Below are 18,336 nucleotides of genomic sequence, written 5' to 3' on the forward strand. Positions count from 1 at the left end.
TTGGAATGGAACCAAGGAACATTCTCCCTCTGAGCTATACCCTCAGTTCTATTTTATTCTTTCATTTTAAAACAGGGTCTCACTAAGTTGTGGAGGGTTTCACTAAGTTGCTGAGGCTGACCCCAAACCTGAGATCCTCCTGTCTCAGCCTCCCCAAATACTAGGATTACAGGCGCCTTGCCTGGGCATTATTTGTATATAAAAAAGCTACTAGCCGGGCGTGGTGGCGCACGCTTGTAATCCCCGAGCTTGGGAGGCAGAGACAGGAGGATCGCGCAGGTTCGAAGCCAGCCACACACTCTGGCTTAGGAGACCCTGTTTCCAAATAAAAAAATGAAAAATAGGTCTGGGAGTGTAGCCCAGAGGTAGAAGGATTCTAGCCTGGAGGTAGAAAGGTTCCATCCCCAGTACCACCAAAAATAAATGAATGAATGAATGAATGAATGAATGAATGAGAAAGACTAAGAAATAAGGCTGTGTATTTAGAGGTAGAAAGCCCCTGGACTCAATCCGAGTACTACACACACACAAAAGTGATGAGAATTTCATTAGTGATGGAGACCTAAATAATGGCAATATGTATATATATAGTAACTCTTTCAAAATTCTTTGGTTTGGGGGGGTTGAAATAAATTACTGCAGCTTAGAATTGTATCATCTTGCAACTGTTATTGGACATTTAAAAAATCTTGATTTTTTTTTTTTTTTTTTTTGGTGTGGTGTACCCAATCCTATTTTTTGTCCTTTATTTTGAAACAGAGTCTTACTAAGGCGTGGAGGGCCTCGCTAAGTAGGTGAGGCTGGCCACAAACCTGCAATCCTCCTGTCTCAGCCTCCCAAGAACTGGTTTTACAAGGGCGCACCACCACGCCCAGCTTTTGAAAATAATTTTGAGAATTTTTTATATGAAAAGTTGGCCACCATTGTATTGAATTTATTATGCTAATATGATATCTGCTATGCAACATGAAAGCCATTTTGATATTTTTCTGTTTTATATAATCTTTACAAGGATACTGAGGTATAGGAATTAACTACATTGATTTTTCAAATGATAAGGAGTTGTCTTCAACAAGATACAGGTACAAAGTGGCAAACACCAAAATTGAAATTGTTGTCATAACTAATAATGCTTTTCCACTATATTGTAGAAATAACAGGTCATGTATCAAGAAAGCATTGAAAAGTCCTTTCATTTGAGATTTTCTGTATGTTGAGTTTATTTTTACTTTGGCATTTTTTCTCCCAGAATCCACCAAACCCACCTGTATCACCAGGAAAGTCTGTCAGTGATGCCAACAGCAATAACAACATGACCTACAGGTGAGAACTAGTCTGTTTATATGTATGTATGTATGTATGTATGTATGTATGTATGTATGTATGTATGTTTGTGGTACTAGAGATTGAACCCAGAGGTATTCTACCTCAGAGCTGCAACCCTCGTCTGATTTTCTGATTTGGAAACGGGTTCTCATTAGGTTAATGAGAGTCTCACTACTTGCTGAGGCTGTCCTCAAACCTGCATCCTCCTTTCTCAGCCTCCCAAGTACTGGGATTACAGGTGTGTACCACCATGCCTGGCCTCGCTTTTAAATAATAGAGCGCAGTTTTGATTTTCTTTAATTTGTAGAGAGATACTGGAATGTAATCATATGTATTTATGTAGAGATAAGTGTTACACTGAGTTCAGTATTTTTTTTTCTGCTTTACTATATTGTTCATCTGTGGGTATTACTTTTGCTAGTTTATTATAAGGCTTTTGTCACTGAATATTTCTTTAATAATATTTCTTTAATAATGATATGTAAAATTACATATCATTAGTAGTATTCAGTAATTGAGAAGTACTTTGGTTGGGATGAGGAATATTAGCATCTTTCTACATTGGGACCTACATTTCATCTTCGGTTAAATATCGATGCTATAGAATGTAAGATGTCCCTAGTACCATAAATCCCAGCATCTGGAAATCTTTATGTCACCTCTGCCTGGGCATAGTTGTTTGTGGTTTAGAGTGTAAGCCCAACCTAACCACCTCTTTCTCCTTGTGTGACGTTGCTTTTTCTTTATGCCAGTTGGTTTCCCTAAACCGGCACATCCATTGACTACTTGTATGTGTGTCTATTCTAGAAATGCAAGCACAGTGAGACAGATGCTGGAGTCCAAGAGAAATGTAAGCGAGAGTGCACCCCCATCCTTTCAAACTCCTGTGAATACAGGTAACTTTTTTTTTTTTTTTTTTTGCATGCGGTACTGACTGGGGATGGAACCCAGGGCCATTCTACCTTCGAGCTATATCTTCAGCCCTATTTTTTATTCTTTATTTTGAAACAGGATCTCACTGAGATGCAAAGGGCCTCACTAAATAGTAGCTGAGGCTGTCCCTGAGCCACGATCCTTCTGTTTCAGCCTCCCAAATGCTGGGATTACCCAATAACACTTTTAATACCCAAAAAACATTTTCTTTCATATTAAAGTTCTTGGTTCTCTTTTTTTATATTCTTTTGAGGTTGAAATGGAATAGAAAAATAGTCATATTTGGACTAAGTACAAAATAGTACTAAATATTCAAGATTACAAATAAGTGTATGTGAAAATACAGATATTTAAATTTCTAACATTAGACATTTCCAAACTTCTAGTCCCTAGGTCTCTTTACAATCTTCAAAAATAATTAAGGACTCAAAAGAGTATTTGTTTATCTGAGTTATATTAATTGATACTATCAATTTAAATTAAAGTAAATTTATAATGTTCTAGTTGTTGTAGATTTGTAATAAACTCATAATGTTTAACTCAAGAACAGTCTTTTTTCAAAATAGCTGTAATTTTCAAGATTAAAAATTTCAGTGGAAAGAGTATTAGATTGTCCTTCATTTTTACAGATCTCTTTAACATTTGTCTTAATGTTAAGACAACTAAAAATAGGTGAATTCTTAAGACTACATATGCTTTCAGTCTGTTTGGAGGATATTCCAGGGAGAATAAACACAAGCAGACGAATTGGTGTTACTATAAATCTCTAATGATCAGCATTTTAATTTTTCTCTGCTTTTTGTAGGGTTTTTTTTTTGTTTTGTTTTGTTTGTTTGCCTTTTAGGTATAGGAGATTAGACCCAGGGGCATTCTGCTACCTCTGAGCTACGCCCCCAGCACTTTTTAATTTTCATTTTGAAACAGGCTCTCACTATGTTGCAGCAAGCCTTACTAGGTTGTGAGGCTGGCCTCAAACTCTAGACCTCTTTCTGTCTCAGCCTTGCGAGTCCTGAATTAGAGGGCTTCTTCAGCAGTCCTGGATTCTGCTCTTTGACATTTGTGCCTGCATTTCTTAATTAGTCGCCATTCTTCATTCAGAGTTATTTTTATTATATAATATACAGAGAAAGTAGTTTTATTAGTTCCTTTCCTAGGAAATTCATTAAAACTCAGTTTAGATATATGGGCTTCACACAATCCAAATAATAAAATAAATAACAAAAATATTTTTTTAAATTGATTTTTTTTTTTTTTTTTTTTTTTTTTGGTGGTACTGGGGATGGAACCTTTCTACCCCCAGGCTACACTCCCAGACTTATTTTATACTTTTTATTGGGAAACAGGGTCTCTTAAGCCAGCGCGGCTGGCTTCGACCTGCACAATCCTCATGTCTCTGCCTCCCAAGCACAGGGATTACAAGCGTGCGCCACCACGCCCGGCAGAATTTCCAAAATTTAAACCTAAAAATTTTTCATTCTGAAAATTTGACTGTATTTTCAATAATGACTTCACTGTGTATCATATGTATTGAGTTTGTATATGTCATATTACCATATCTGATAAATTAAGGTACCTACTTCAACTAAAATTTTTCTTTTCTTTCTGTAGTGTCTTCATCCAATCTTGCCACTCCTCCATCAGCTGTCAGTAGTCAACCTAAATTACAGACTCCAGTGACCTCAAGTTCTCTGACAGCAGCACCAGTTCTTCCTGCACCCAGTACAGCGACAGTTGTTGCTACCACTCAGGTGCCCAGTGGAAACCCTCAGCCTACAATCTCTTTACAACCTCTGCCAGTGATTTTGCACGTACCTGTTGCGGTGTCCTCCCAGCCTCAGCTTCTACAGAGCCATCCAGGGACTTTAGTGACCAATCAACCATCAGGCAATGTTGAATTCATTTCTGTGCAGAGCCCACCTACAGTGAGTGGTCTTACCAAAAATCCAGTACCCTTGCCGTCCTTGCCAAATCCCACTAAACCAAACAACGTTCCTTCTGTGCCCAGTCCCAGCATTCAAAGGAACTCTCCTGCCAGTGCTGCACCTTTGGGAACACTTGCTGTACAGGCAGTCCCCACAGCACATTCCATTGTGCAAGCCACAAGGACTTCCTTGCCTACGGTAGGCCCATCAGGACTCTATAATCCATCAAGCAGTCGAGGCCCTATACAGATGAAAATTCCAATTTCTGCTTTTAGCACTTCAGCCTCTGCAGAACAAAACAGCACTATTGCCCCAAGAATTGGTAAGTCACTGTGTTGGTTTTGTAATAGAAATACAAGCATGTTAGTGGCCTTTAGATGATCCAAGTTTTTGTTTTCCTTATTAAATGAATAGCATTTTTGGAAGACTAGAATAATAAATAAAATTTCCTTGAGATTATTTTTAGTAATTTTCCAGATACCTAAGGGAAATTATGGTGGGGTTGGAGAACGGGAGGCTTTTGTATTTTATTATTATAATGTACTTTTATTGGCACATTATAATTACAGATCATACTCCCCAGATCCCATCTCACTTCTCCCCTTTCTGCAAATAATACTGAGGTTGGCAGTGATTGTGTGTTTATGTACACAGCCTCCGTTGAAGTGTTTCCTTTATCACTGTCTCCTCCCCACTCCTCCTCCAGACCCCATCATGCCCTCCATCACGCCACCTCCACCACTTTCTGCTTCTGTACCTGGAGTCCTTATATCCCAGTTTCTCTCTACCTTCCACTTTGGAGAAAGAAGACGACCCTTCACTTGGCGTAACATTCTCCAGACCCATCTGTTGTCCTGCAAATGACATAATTTTACTTATTTATTCTTGGCTGAGTAAAACCCCATTGCATGCGTGCCCCATAGTTTTGTAAGCTAGTCATCTGTTAAATGCACACCTAGGCTGGTTTCATAATTTGGGTATTGTGGACATTGTTTTATGAGTTTGGGGATTTATCTTCCTTATGAAATTTTGAGGCCAAGTTGATGTTTTTAATTCATGACAGCACCTTTCCGGAAAGACTATGGCCTGAAAAGAAAGAAAAGATAGAATATTTTGTTCAATATTATAAGTTCTTGTACCCTAAACACTTCTAAAAATATTAGAATTACAATGTCATAATTCTGTTCTCTTAAAAGTTTTATGAATACTTATTAGCACATAAAGGGAATATATTATTATTACATTTATACTTAAACATACAATTTTCTGTTTTATCATGTGTGTATACTTAAAACATCTCTATACTTGAAGTGTAATCCACATTAAGGAGATTTTCATTTGAAATTCCATTTAACTTACATTTGAGAATGAATTATTAGGTACTAGCAATATGAAAGACAATTTTGTATATTATTTTCATAATGTCATTTGGGATGAGATTCTATAAAAACAATATAATTTTTGATAAGGGGTGCCAGAAATTACATTAAAGTAGGCATTTGGCTGTGTAGGCATCCAAAAACCTAAGCTGAGGCCAAATTGGCAATTTTTTCAAAGTCCTATTTTTACATAGATATATCCAATAAAACATAGGGCAAAGATGTGGGGAAATAGGGACACTTCTACACTGTTGGCGGGGTTGCAAATTAGTACAGCTGCTGTGGAGATCATTGTGGAGAGTTCTCAGAAAACTGGGAATGGATCCACTTTATGATCCAGCTATTCCACTCCTGGGTATCTTTCCAAAGGGGCTGAAATAAAAAATATTATAGTAATATTCACATATCCATGTTTATAGCAGCATAATTCATAATAGCCAAATTAGGGAACCAGCCTAGGTATTCATCAACAGATGACTGGATTACAAAATTGTGGGCTATACACACAATGGAATTCTACTCAGCAATAAAGAACAAAATTATGTCATTTCAGGAAAAGAGATGGACTTAGAGAACATTATGTTGAGTGAGCTTCACCAATCACGAAGTGAAGAGTCATATGTTTTCTCTTATATGCAGAAGCTAGAGAGTAATTGGGACACCAGTGGTGCTGCAGATAGTGGAGGCGAGCCCTCGGGAGTCAGGGAAGGGACGATTTCCAGAGATACTATGTACATATGTGAGCAGACCAGTGTCCGTCTCAGTACCCTCTATAGAGAAGAGGGACCGGGGAAAAGCCAAGGGCTGTGTGCAGGGATGTCACTATCCCCCTTGAAGTCACTACATTATGATTTAAGCCTATAATGCAACATTATATTCTGCATACCTAAACCGTATGCATTTGCATATGTTTTATTATAGTTCATTATGTCCCATTATGTCCTTATGGATTTTAACTATTTACTGTTTATAGCAAAGTCTTCCTAAGGACTGCTAGGAAATTTAGGGCTCAAATTGTAGTTAATTTTTCTCATTCATGAAATACTGGATTTCTGTGTTGTTCCAAGGTCCTGCAGGTATTCAGAAATATGCAAAATAACCCCAGTTCTTACCAAACTTATAATCAAATAGGGAACCTGGCCATAAATGAGTAATTAATTATAAATGTGATGTTTTCTCTGAGAAGATAGGAGAGGGCATGAGAAGTGTGAGATCATGAGCAGATTGTCTTTTAAAATAACTTTTTGCTTCTCAGAAAACCAGACAAATAAAACAGTTGATGCTTCTGTTAATAAGAAAGCAGCTGATAACACATCACAGGTAAGATTTTTTCTTTTTTTCTTTCTTTCTTTCTTTCTTTCTTTCTTTCTTTCTTTCTTTCTTTCTTTCTTTATTAGGTACTGGGGATAGAACCCAGGGACATTCAGCCCTAGTTTTTATTTTTTTATTTTGAAACAGGGTCTCACTGAGTTGCAAAGAGCCTCACTAAGTAGCTGAGGAGGTCAGTGGACTGCGATCCTCTTGTTTCAGCCTCCTGAGTGGTGGGATTACAAGCTTGCGCCACCACACCCTGCTTTAAATGTCTTTTTTAGTGTTTATTAAGATAATAAAAGCCAGGCGTGGTGGTGCACACCTGAAATCCTAGTACTTGGGAGGCTAAAACTAGAGGATCACTAGTCACTGCAGTATTCTAGACCAGCCTCAGCAACTGATGAGATCCTGTTTCAAGATAAAGTAAAATAGGGAGCACACCTGAGAGATGGTGAGTTCAGTGCCTAGTACGACCAAAAAATCAAATATGAAGATACATTATATAGATAGTACAAAACATAATGGGCTAAAGAAGACTATTACCCCTCAAAATTGACACTTTTAAAGACAATTCAAATATTCACAAAAATATATAAATAGGAAACCCTTGGCAGTCAAATCTCTTTGTGCTCTTTGTTGGTCAGTTCCTCCCCCGGTACCCACCTCCTCACTGTTACTGATTTATCTCCATATTCTTTTGTCTCTTCTAAAATGTCATACTAAAGGTATCACACAGTCTTTTGGTTCTAGCTTTTTACTCCAAAAAATAGCTTTACAGTACATCTATCTCGTTGAATGCATCAATAGAAAGACTTTAGTCGGTATGGAGGCTCATGCTTGTCATCCCAGCATTTGGGAGGCGGAGACAGGAGGATCCCAGCTTGTGGACAGCCTCAGCTACTTGGTGAGGCCATGTTTCAAAATAAAGAATAAAAAATCAGGATGGGGGTGTAGCTCGGAGGTAGAATGCCCTTGGGTTCTATCCCCAGCACCACACACACACCAAAAAAAAAAAAAAGACTTTAGAATTTCTTTTGAAAATCATATTTTGTATGGCAGGAATTTAACTCATGAGTACCCTGGGGCATTTTTCTGATGGACTGTTCCCCATTTTTTTTTTTTTTTTTTTTTTTTTTTTGGTGGTGGTCCTGGGGGTAGAATCCACGGGCTTTTCTACCTCTGGGCTACACTCCCAGACTTACTTTATTTGGAAACAGGATCTCACCAAGTTACTGAGAGCCTCACTAAGTAGCTGAGGCTGGCTTTGAACCTGTGTGATCCTCTTGTCTCAGCCTCCTAAGCGCTGGGATTATAAGTGTGCGCCAGCACGCCCGGCTCAGACTGTTTCTTGTAGTAAAGCGATTTAGGGGTCCGGATTGAACAAAGCTACTCATCATTTCCATTTAGCTTCACTATTACTGTGTGTGTTTTGTTTTGTTTTCATACTTGCCAGTCTCCTTTGTAAAATATAGACGTTTTATTTTTCAGAGTGGAAAAGCCAGTGGCAGTGATTCCAGTGGTGTCATTGATCTCACGATGGACGATGAGGAGAGCGGCGCTTCACAAGGTACCTCATAGCGGCGTGTCAAGGGATGCACTTGACTCCATTTGGTGCCTTAATACACCACCGTTCTGTGAAGTCAGGGCTCTCACTGTTCAGTGTATGTCTGTCCTTTTTAGAGTGAGAGTTTTAAAAATGAGGATTAAAAAATAGAAATCAATTCTTGAATGGATGTGTGGAAGTGAACAAAGTATAGAGAAAGACAATTAGAAGGATAGTTTATGGAGCACCACTTTTTTAAAATGCCTCTTATCTCACTTGATTCTTGCAATAACCTAGTCATATTCAACTCATAGTAGAGTTGAAAGAACTTACTAGAATTAGAGAGGACAGGTCATAATTAGTAAGGGACCTGGGAATCAAATGTAGGTCTCTGGCTCTACATCAAATGTTCTTTGTGTATGTATATATTATGTTGTGTTGTATTATATTGTATTATAATGTACTTTTTTGTGGTATGGGGGATGGAACCCAGGGGACATTCTACCTCCAAGCTACACCCCTGCCCTACTTCTTATTCTTTACTTTGAAACAGGGTCTCACTAATTTGCAGAGGGCCTCACTAAATAGCTGAGGCTAGCCATGAACAATGATCCTCCTGTCTCAGCCTCCCAAATGCTGGGATTATAAACGTTTGCCACCACGCCCGGCTTTTATATGCATATTTAAATATAAATATATTTAACCTTAAGCATTTAAGGGAATTTTCTTATTGTTACATACATTAAAATGAAAATAATTTGCCGGGCGTGGTGGTGCACGCTTGTAATCCCCGCACTTGGGAGGCAGAGACAGGATCGCACTGGTTTGGAGCCAGCCTTGCTGGCTTAAGAGACCCTGTTTCCAAATTTAAAAAAATATAAAAATAGGTCTGGGAGTATAGCCCGTAAGTAGAAGGGCTTCCAGGAACCCCAGTACCACCAAAAAAATAAAAAAGAAGAAAAAAAAAGAAAATAATTTCAGAAAGCTTTCACATCTGAGTTATAATATTTAGAAATTAAATTTAAGCCATATTCCCAGTTCCTTCTCTACATTGTTAATAGGTGTTCTTGAATAAAAAGTTCAATGATTAAATATGCTTAAGAAATGCTGCGTTAAAGTTTAGTTTCTTCTCTAAATGTAGACATCTGAGTCTTCACTGTGCTCATTTACAATATAAAATTCCAGTTATGAAACAAGATATAAAAATACCTCTCAATTTTATTTGACTATGTAGAATAACATTATTCACAGACACCTACCACTTCTCTAGTGGTAATGATTTCATGTGGGAAATCTAGTAAGGTCAAATGCTAAGTTTCTCATTACTACCTTAAAGACATTAAGCTCTTCAAAAGACTAAAGATTTTAAGTCATTTAGGTGGGTTTCAGAAAGTAAAATTAAATAGTCATGAAGTTGATTATATAAGAGCAAAGTTAATTCTTTTTGTATAAAACAGAAATGTATCTGGGAAATGATGCTGTCCTTCAGGGTTAAAGTCATACTAGTATGAGAATTTCAAAGTAACTGTATTGCTTTCACTATTTTTTAATGGACAGATTTGACTAATGTATCCTTAGAGGACAAAATAAATGTGTTGTATTTTAGAGGACACAGACCTGCTCGTTCTGGATGAAATGCCAGGTAGACAAGGTGTTTCTGTGTTTCTTGTTGTTACTCTTGCCAGTTCACTTCCCAGCACCCAGGTCTCTTGGCATCTCTGTCCATCACCCTGCCTTCAGGTGGATCTTAAATTCTTGCATTCTAAAGGACATTGTTCTCCTGTAGCACCAAATGAAAGTATCAGCTTTGAATTTCACTTCCATTTTTTTTGCAGAACTGGAGGTAGAACCCAGAAGTATTCTACCTCTGAGCTACATCCCCACTCCTATTATTTATTTATTTATTTATTTATTTATTTATTTATTTATTTATTGTGGGTCTGGGGATGGAACCCAGGGATATTCAACCTCTGAGCTACACCCCAGCCCTATTTTTTATTCTTTATTTTGAAACAGGGTCTCACTGAGTTGCAGAGGGCTCACTAAGTGGCTGAGGCTGTCCACAAACCAGGATTCCCTAGTCTCACCCTCCCAAATTTTGGGATTACAATAAAAGTAAAGACTAGATAGTGATGATAAACTATCATTTGTGTTATCAAACAGAAGAACTTTGTTTAATATTGAATAGTCGAAATTCAAAATCACGGTGAAAAATTTAACAACCTATAGTATTTATCTCGAAGATTGCCCTTGATAAAAGTATATACTTAGATTATATATTCATGGAAGCCATTAAAATTATTCTAGTTGACATGATATTAGATTTAATGTAGAAGCAATCATGATTCTTTGTTAAATATCTTTTTAAATTCCTGGAATAGTCAGGGCATGGTGGCCCACGCTTATAATCCCCAGCCTTTGGGAGACTGAGACAGGAGGATCACGGTTCGAGGACAGCCTCAGCTACTACTTAGTGAGACCCTTTGCGATTCAGTGAGACGTTGTTTCAAAATAAAAAATAGGGCTGGGGGTGTCACTCAGAGGTAGAATACCCCTGGGTCCCATCCTCAGTACTGGAAGAAAAAAAAAATGTAAATTTTTGGAGTAATAAAAATCTCTTTCAGCCTGGCATGGTGGCGCACACTTGTGATCTCTGGGCTTGGGAGGCTGAGACAGGTGGATGGCACAGGTTCAAAGCCAGCCTCAGCTACTTAGTGAGGCTCTCAGCAACTTAGTGGGACCCTGTTTCCAAATAAAATATTTTAAAAATAGGTCTGGGAATATAGCCCAGAGGTAGAAAGCCTCTGGGTTCCACCCCTAGTACCACAAAAAAAAAAAAAAAAAATCTTTCAGAAGCAACAATGAATAATTTAAGAAGCTCCTGACTTGGTTTTCAAATTGTAACAAATGCACATAATTAAATAAAAAATAAATTTTTCTTAGGAGGCAGGCAAGTAGGACATCCAGGTAAGAAGCAAAAATATCATTTATTCATGAAAGAAATACCTATATTTTCCCATTTTTTTCTGTAATTAATCATATGTCACTTTTAATTAACAGACCTTAAAAAGCTCAGTCACACTCCTCTGTCAACCGTGGGTCCTTCTCAGCCTGTGTCTCGACCGTTGCAGCCCATACAGCCAGCACCTCCTCTTCAAACCTCAGGGGTGCCGACAAGTGGGCCTTCTCAAACAACAATACACTTACTACCTACCGGTGAGTGAGTGGAACCACTGAGCAGACACTTCAGTCTTTCCTGTAGAGAACGATGCCTGTGGGCTTACGTGGAAAGATTCGGTGGAAAGTTTTTTTGTTTTTTTTTAAGCAGTGTGTCTCTTCCTGAATGCAGTGTGTTTGGTGTTGCTGACTGTCTAAAGTAGCAGCACTGGTAGAGAACAACTATAAGGAAGGCCTGATTTCTATATAACTTTGTCATTTGCCACTATGAAGGACAGAGATGATGTCATTTTCTCTGAAAGGCCTGGTTCTAATTTTGTTCTGAGTAAAACCATGAAATAAAATTGATCAAGAGCTGGGTGTGGTGGTGCACGCTTGTAATCCCCGCGCTTGGGAGGCAGAAACAGGAGGATCACGCTGGTTCAAAACCAGCCTCGCTGGCTTAAGGGACCCTGTTTCCAAATAAAAATATAAAAATAGGTCTGGGAGTGTAGCCTGGAGGAGAAGGGCTTCCAGGAACCCCAGTACCACCCCCCCCAAAAAAAAAAAATTGATCAAGAATTTCTGAGTCTTATATTCAACTAGTTTTAACTGGCCTAAAATACCATTAGGAATTAAATGCTGATATTTCATTTGCTACCTTTCAGTAAACTGTAAATCAGATGGCTTCAGGATATAGGTGGGTATTATAACTTAAACTGCGAGGGTCAGTCCTGGCAGTCCATTGCATGGAGACTTGACTGCAAAGCACTTACATAAACTCTCTTCTTCTTCCTTTTTTTTTTTTTCCAGTACTGGGGATGGAACCCAGGAACATTCTACCTTTGAGCTATACCCCCAGCCCTATTTTTTATTCTTTATTTTTTGAAACAGGGTCTCACTAAGTTGCAGAGGGCCTCACAAAGTGGGTGAGGCTGGCTGCGAACCCAGATCCTCTTGTCTCAGCCTCCCAAATGCTGGGATTACAAGCATGCACCACCATGCCCAGCTAGCAGTCTTCTTACTAAGGAAACCATTGGATTGAAACGGGATTTTATCCAGTGAAATTTACAATTGCAATACATGCATAATTTGGAGGAAAAGGTATATTTCCTATTGATTTATCAAACCATTTGTTAATCTTTGAATTATGAAATTATTTTTGATACAGTGAGTTTGCTATGGTTTGGTTAGTTATTACTGTGTAGTTTTTTGGATTTTAGAATTCTAGATGCCTATCCAGAATTTCCTATGAGTTAAACTACAGTTTTGTGAGGCAAAGCAGTATATTTATAATATGATATGTGGGATATTTATGTTGGTTCTCATATTTAAACACCATTGTTCTATCTAAAAAGGCAGTTTAGGAGCTGTGTTCTCTGTTTCATTTATACAAACAGAACGAGTTATGTAATATAGAAGGAAATACAAAGACATAGACAGCATGATAATGGAGAGAGAAGTGTTCTTCCATGTACCCTTTATTCTCCTTTCTAAAGGCTCACATTGAAGGCTAAGATGCTTTTTTTACTTTTTTTTTTCCTTTTTCCATGGTGCTGGGATCCAACCCAGTGCCTTCTGTATGCTGGGGAGCGCTCCACCAGGGATGTTTTACTACTACTGAGCCACACTTCCTTCATTTTTTAAATTTGAAGCAGGGTCTTGCTAAGTTGCTAAGGGTATCCTCCAACTTGCGATCCTCCCCTCTCTGTCACAGGTACGAGGATTATTAGACATGCACCTTTTTTACATCATTTTCTTTCAAATTCATTTTACTATAGAACTCATTTTTCCACATGCACATAGACTTTTATTATTTTTGTTATATAACAACTGCATGATTATTTCTAAAATGTGATTCTAATTCATAGAACTAATAATAAGAAAATTAAACTCTTTAAAAACATCATCACTATTGTCAAGGCCTGCACTGATTCTTCTGAAGTTGAGGCTGGAGAATCACTCACGCCAGGTGAGTTTGAGGCCAGCCTGGGCAACATAAGGAGACCTTAGGACCCCATCTCTTACAACAAACCAAACACAGTGTGTTGTAAATGAATATGTAGAACTCATTTCTTTGACAAACATGCCATCTGGAATGTAGACGGTTAGGAGTGAGAGTTAGAGGAGGAGCAGAGCTGAATTCTAATACCCAGCCAGAGACCAGCCGCTGGTTCACTTGGGGCGAATAAGCCTCCAGAAGGTGAATTATAATAGCCATTGGTTTCATGAATGGTGGGAATATAAAGATATTCTTTTTAGTTTTATACCAGAGGGCCTATAATTCACTGTGCTGAGAACAGTTAAAATTGGAAGACAAATTGCTCTTTTAAGTCACTCCTATAAGAGTCATACTTTTAATTTAGATCTAATTTTTTATTCTTCATATGATTAAGGAAATTAGATGTGATTTAGATGTTCTTAAGTTTGGCTTTTTAAATATTTTTATTTTGGTTGGTCTTATCATTCTTACCTTGCAGGATTATGAAGAACACTGTTATCTCTATTTGTCTATTAATTTGCTCAATATAGAAGTTGCTACATTTACTGCAGTCTTAATATTTTTTTTGTCTTCCATTAGCTCCAACTACCGTGAATGTAACACATCGTCCAGTAACTCAGGTGACCACAAGACTTCCTGTACCAAGAGCTCCTGCAAACCATCAGGTGGTCTATACAACTCTCCCCGCTCCACCAGCTCAGGCTCCCCTTCGAGGAACTGTTATGCAAGCTCCTGCTGTTCGTCAGGTCAATCCTCAAAATAGTAAGAGACTCTTTTTCCTCGTACTTGGCTCTGAGTGTATTATGTACGTCTCGTCATCATTTAATTGGGGAGGCTAGCCAGGTGTGGTGGCACACACTTGTCATCCAGTACTTGGGAGGATCTCAGGTTCATGCCCAGCCTCAATTACTTAGTGAGGCTCTCAGCACCTTAGTGACGTTCTGTTTCAAAATAAAGAATAAAAATTAGGGCTAAGGATGGAGGTCAGAGATAGAATGTCCCTGGGTTCAATCCCCAGTACCATCAAAATTAAAAAAACAGATGATGCTGATGATCATGGGAGAGGCTTCTTGATTGATAGTAGACTTTGTCAAAAGCCCCCGTAATATATTAAACAGCCAGGCTTGGTGTTACACTCTTGTAATCCCAGCCGTTTGGGGACCTGAGACAGGTGGAATGCAGTTTGCAGACAGCCTCAGTTACTTAGAAAGGCCCTTTGTAACTCAGTGAGTCCAGGTTTCAAAATAAAGATTAAAAAATAGGGCAGGGGGTGTAGCTCGGAGGTCAAATATCCCTGGATTCCATCCCAAGACCTGCAAAATAAATAAAAATAAAAATAAAGAAATGATAATAATGCCATTATTAGTGATAGCTTTCAGAAGAAATTCAGCTAAGTAGAGTCTGTGGGTTATAGACTGGCTTCAGTGTTCTCAAATTTCCAAGAGTCTTTTAGAAAACCAGGTGATGGTGTTGTGAGTGAGTTCTGGGAAGCAGGACTCCCCACATTTGACACCGGCAGCACCTAGCCCAGCAGGTGCTTAGCGCATGACCCCGCTGCGGCTGGGACAGCGGATAGGTGACTCTACATTTTTTACTTCTTTTGCTCTGAGTTATGGCCCAGCAGTATTTTCTGAGTTGAAATTAATAACCTTAGCTGCTCAGCAGGGCAAGGAGAGAAAGAGAGGAACCTACTTGACGTCAGACAGTGATGATCTTGCGATTTCTGTCCGGTTGGTGAGAGTTCAGAGAGCAGGGCTCTTCCAAAGACAGCTTCGGTTGGTCTGTCTTTGGAATCATGTCACACTTTCTGTGCCTTTTTTGCCTTCCTGTTGTTGCACAACCATAGTTCTCCTGTTGGTGGGGTCACATGTATTTCTGTGTTGTCTCCTGTTGTGTTTTTCTGTCTTTCTCTTTTCTCTCATATGGTGGCACACACCCTCTTACTTGTAGCAAGGATCATGGAAGTTAGATTTTTTTTTTTTTGTGCTTGCATATATGAAAATTTCTTTATCCTCTTCTTATAATAGTTTGGCTAAGTGTATAGGCTTCTGCTTTGGAAATAGTTTTTCCCTTTGAATTTTAAAAACATTGTTTCACTGACATCATTTTTAAATAAGTGTTTCACCAAATTCATAGTAGAGTTCTGATGTCATCCTTTTAATTTCTTCATAGGTGTTACAGTTCGAGTGCCTCAAACAACTACGTATGTTGTAAATAGTGGACTAACCCTGGGATCAGCAGGACCTCAGCTCACAGTGCACCATCGGCCACCACAAGTGCATACTGTAAATATTGATGCTTGACATTATAAAATTATCACCTATAAGGCTGTCAGATATGAACATAGAATTTTTCTTTAAAGTAGTAATACTAAAAGGAAATGAGCTGAGCATGGTGGCACATACCTGTAATCTCAGTATTTGGGAGGCTAAGAAAAGAGGATTACAGGTTCAAGACCACCGCCCTCAGCAACTTAGACCCTGTTTCAAAATAAAGTTAAAATTGAGCTGGGGGTGTAGCTCAGAGATTGAATGCCTTTATGTTCAATCCCTAGTATGCCCCTACCCAAATAAAAGGAAAATGATACTTTTCTGCTCTTAGAGTAGAAGATTATTTCAGGAAATATTACTGTGAATTGAAATAGATCATTTCTAACTCATGGTTAAATTTAAATTTTTCCATGTTTGAACTTTATTCTTTTCCTCAAAATCTTATACCAGTTCTAACTTTTATATTACCATTAATTCATTGTTTTAAATGATATACTGGCTTAAGGAATTCGTTTTTTTAACAGACAGAGAAAACCAACGATTTCTCTTTAGATTTTGTTTCCAAAATAATGTCACATTATCTTGTGACATGATATGACCATGTTTGGTGTGGGATGTCATGTAAGTGGAGATGTTGGTCTTGTGAGTCAGAGGCAGGAGACGAGCTGCTACTACTTATTACCTAGCATTTATTAAGTGTTCAGCATGTTCCAAGCACTGGGTTAATATACTTGGTCCTCACCCAGGCATCCTTTAGGATTATTTCGTGAAGGACTTTAAAATTACTTCTTATTATAGTTATGGCAGTTGGTTAAACAAGCTAAGATCATACCTCCTGTGGGACCAATGCTTAGCACATTTATTGTTTTTATTCATTATTGTCAGTGGTGTATTCACTATATACCAAGTATTCCACTAAGTAGTTTCCATATATGATTTTATTTAATTGTTACATTCCAATAAAGGCCAGAACTACCATTCTTTGGGGAACAAAGAGGTCTTCTTTGTCACAAAGATGTTAAATGGCTGCTCAGCATTGTGACCCACTCTAGTATCAGAGCTAGAACTATTTAAAATTCAAGTGGTCTAATCTTGGAAATATTAGGAGGAGTAACCTCAGCAACATTGTTTTGGGGATAATTGGTTGCAAGTCACCAAGTAGAACTTGCCAAAATTGGTATGGTATCCATACCAATTGTAAAAGTAATCTTTCTGTATATGATCTCTAAGGTGTTTTCATTCAAGCATTCTAAAATAGTCCTTTCTAGCCGGGCGTGGTGCCGCACGCTTGTAATCCCCGCACTTGGCAGGCTGGGACAGGAGGATCGCACAGGTTCAAAGCCAGCCTCAGCTACTTAGTGAGGTTCTCAGCAACTTAGTGAGACCCTGTTTCCAAATAAAGTATAAATAGGTCTGGGAGTATAGCCCGGAGGTAGAACCATCTCCAGGACCACCAAAAAAAAAAAAAAAAAAAAAAAAGTCCTTTGTGGTTGCTGCGAATCAATATGATTCTTCTTTTCTTAGGAGCCCCCACGACCTGTGCACCCAGCACCCTTACCAGAAGCCCCACAACCACAGCGTCTGCCCCCAGAAGCTGCCAGCACATCTCTGCCTCAGAAGCCGCACTTGAAGTTAGCACGAGTTCAGAGTCAGAACGGCATCGTCCTGTCCTGGAGTGTGTTGGAGGTGGATCGAAGCTGCGCCACTGTCGATAGCTACCATCTCTACGCCTACCACGAGGAGCCCAGTGCCACCGTGCCCTCGCAGTGGAAGAAGATTGGGGAGGTGAAGGCGCTTCCCCTGCCCATGGCTTGTACTCTCACCCAGTTTGTGTCCGGAAGCAAGTACTACTTTGCAGTGCGAGCCAAGGACATCTATGGACGCTTCGGACCGTTTTGTGATCCTCAGTCAACCGATGTGATCTCTTCTTCCCAGAGCAGTTAAACCTTGGAGCCTTTTTCTCTTCCTCTTTTAAAAGTTCCACTTTTTGGTCTTGATTTTAATCTTGTGCATGATACCTAATGTAAAATCCACATTGTGCAAGATTCTTTGGACAGAGGTGTGTATACACTACATTTGTTTATAACCAGAAGTAAAATAAACTCAGCCCGTAAAGCAAGAATCTTTTCCCAGACAATTCAAGCTTCAGGGTTTTGAAATGTAAATGTGTACATTGCTCTTTAGTTTGAGGTTTTGTGTGTGTGTGTGTGTGTGTGTGTGTGTGTGTGTCCGTTTGTTTGTTTGTTTGTTTGTTTGTTTGTTTGTTTGTTGCAGTGAAATCTCCCATTTTCATTCTCAAATTCACTTTTCTTCCACTATGAAGTCAGTAGGCTAAAGATCTAAGGTATGTAACTGGCATGATTCTGCTTCTTAGGGATGTGTAGGATCATAGTTAAGTGATTTAAAATGAATCTTAAACCCAAAGAAACAAAAATAAAACGGCTAGTTTTAAAATAAGTTAATTTGAACGTAGCAAAGGCTCTATTCATCTTTT

At 38.6% G+C, this 18,336-nt stretch overlaps 1 protein-coding gene across 6 annotated transcripts in view; it reads left to right on the forward strand.

Annotated features, from left to right (window-relative positions):
• Window positions 1-17,786, forward strand: part of ATF7IP (activating transcription factor 7 interacting protein) — a gene marked incomplete at both ends in the record, with an annotated part of 37,529 nt that extends 19,743 nt beyond the window's left edge. For all 6 annotated transcript variants that reach the window (XM_080705470.1, XM_080705472.1, XM_080705473.1 and 3 more), the window contains 9 exons: window positions 1,250-1,323; window positions 2,134-2,222; window positions 3,868-4,503; window positions 6,816-6,880; window positions 8,360-8,438; window positions 11,475-11,630; window positions 14,152-14,334; window positions 15,745-15,857; window positions 17,367-17,786. In XM_080705470.1, coding sequence (XP_080561596.1) covers window positions 1,250-1,323; window positions 2,134-2,222; window positions 3,868-4,503; window positions 6,816-6,880; window positions 8,360-8,438; window positions 11,475-11,630; window positions 14,152-14,334; window positions 15,745-15,857; window positions 17,367-17,786 — 1,815 coding nt within the window. The remainder of the gene's footprint in view (window positions 1-1,249; window positions 1,324-2,133; window positions 2,223-3,867; window positions 4,504-6,815; window positions 6,881-8,359; window positions 8,439-11,474; window positions 11,631-14,151; window positions 14,335-15,744; window positions 15,858-17,366) is intronic.
• Window positions 17,787-18,336: the final 550 nt, after the last annotated feature.

Source organism: Muscardinus avellanarius (genome assembly GCF_963383645.1).
Source record: "Muscardinus avellanarius genome assembly, chromosome: 11".
In the NCBI taxonomy this organism is placed as follows: domain Eukaryota; kingdom Metazoa; phylum Chordata; class Mammalia; order Rodentia; family Gliridae; genus Muscardinus; species Muscardinus avellanarius.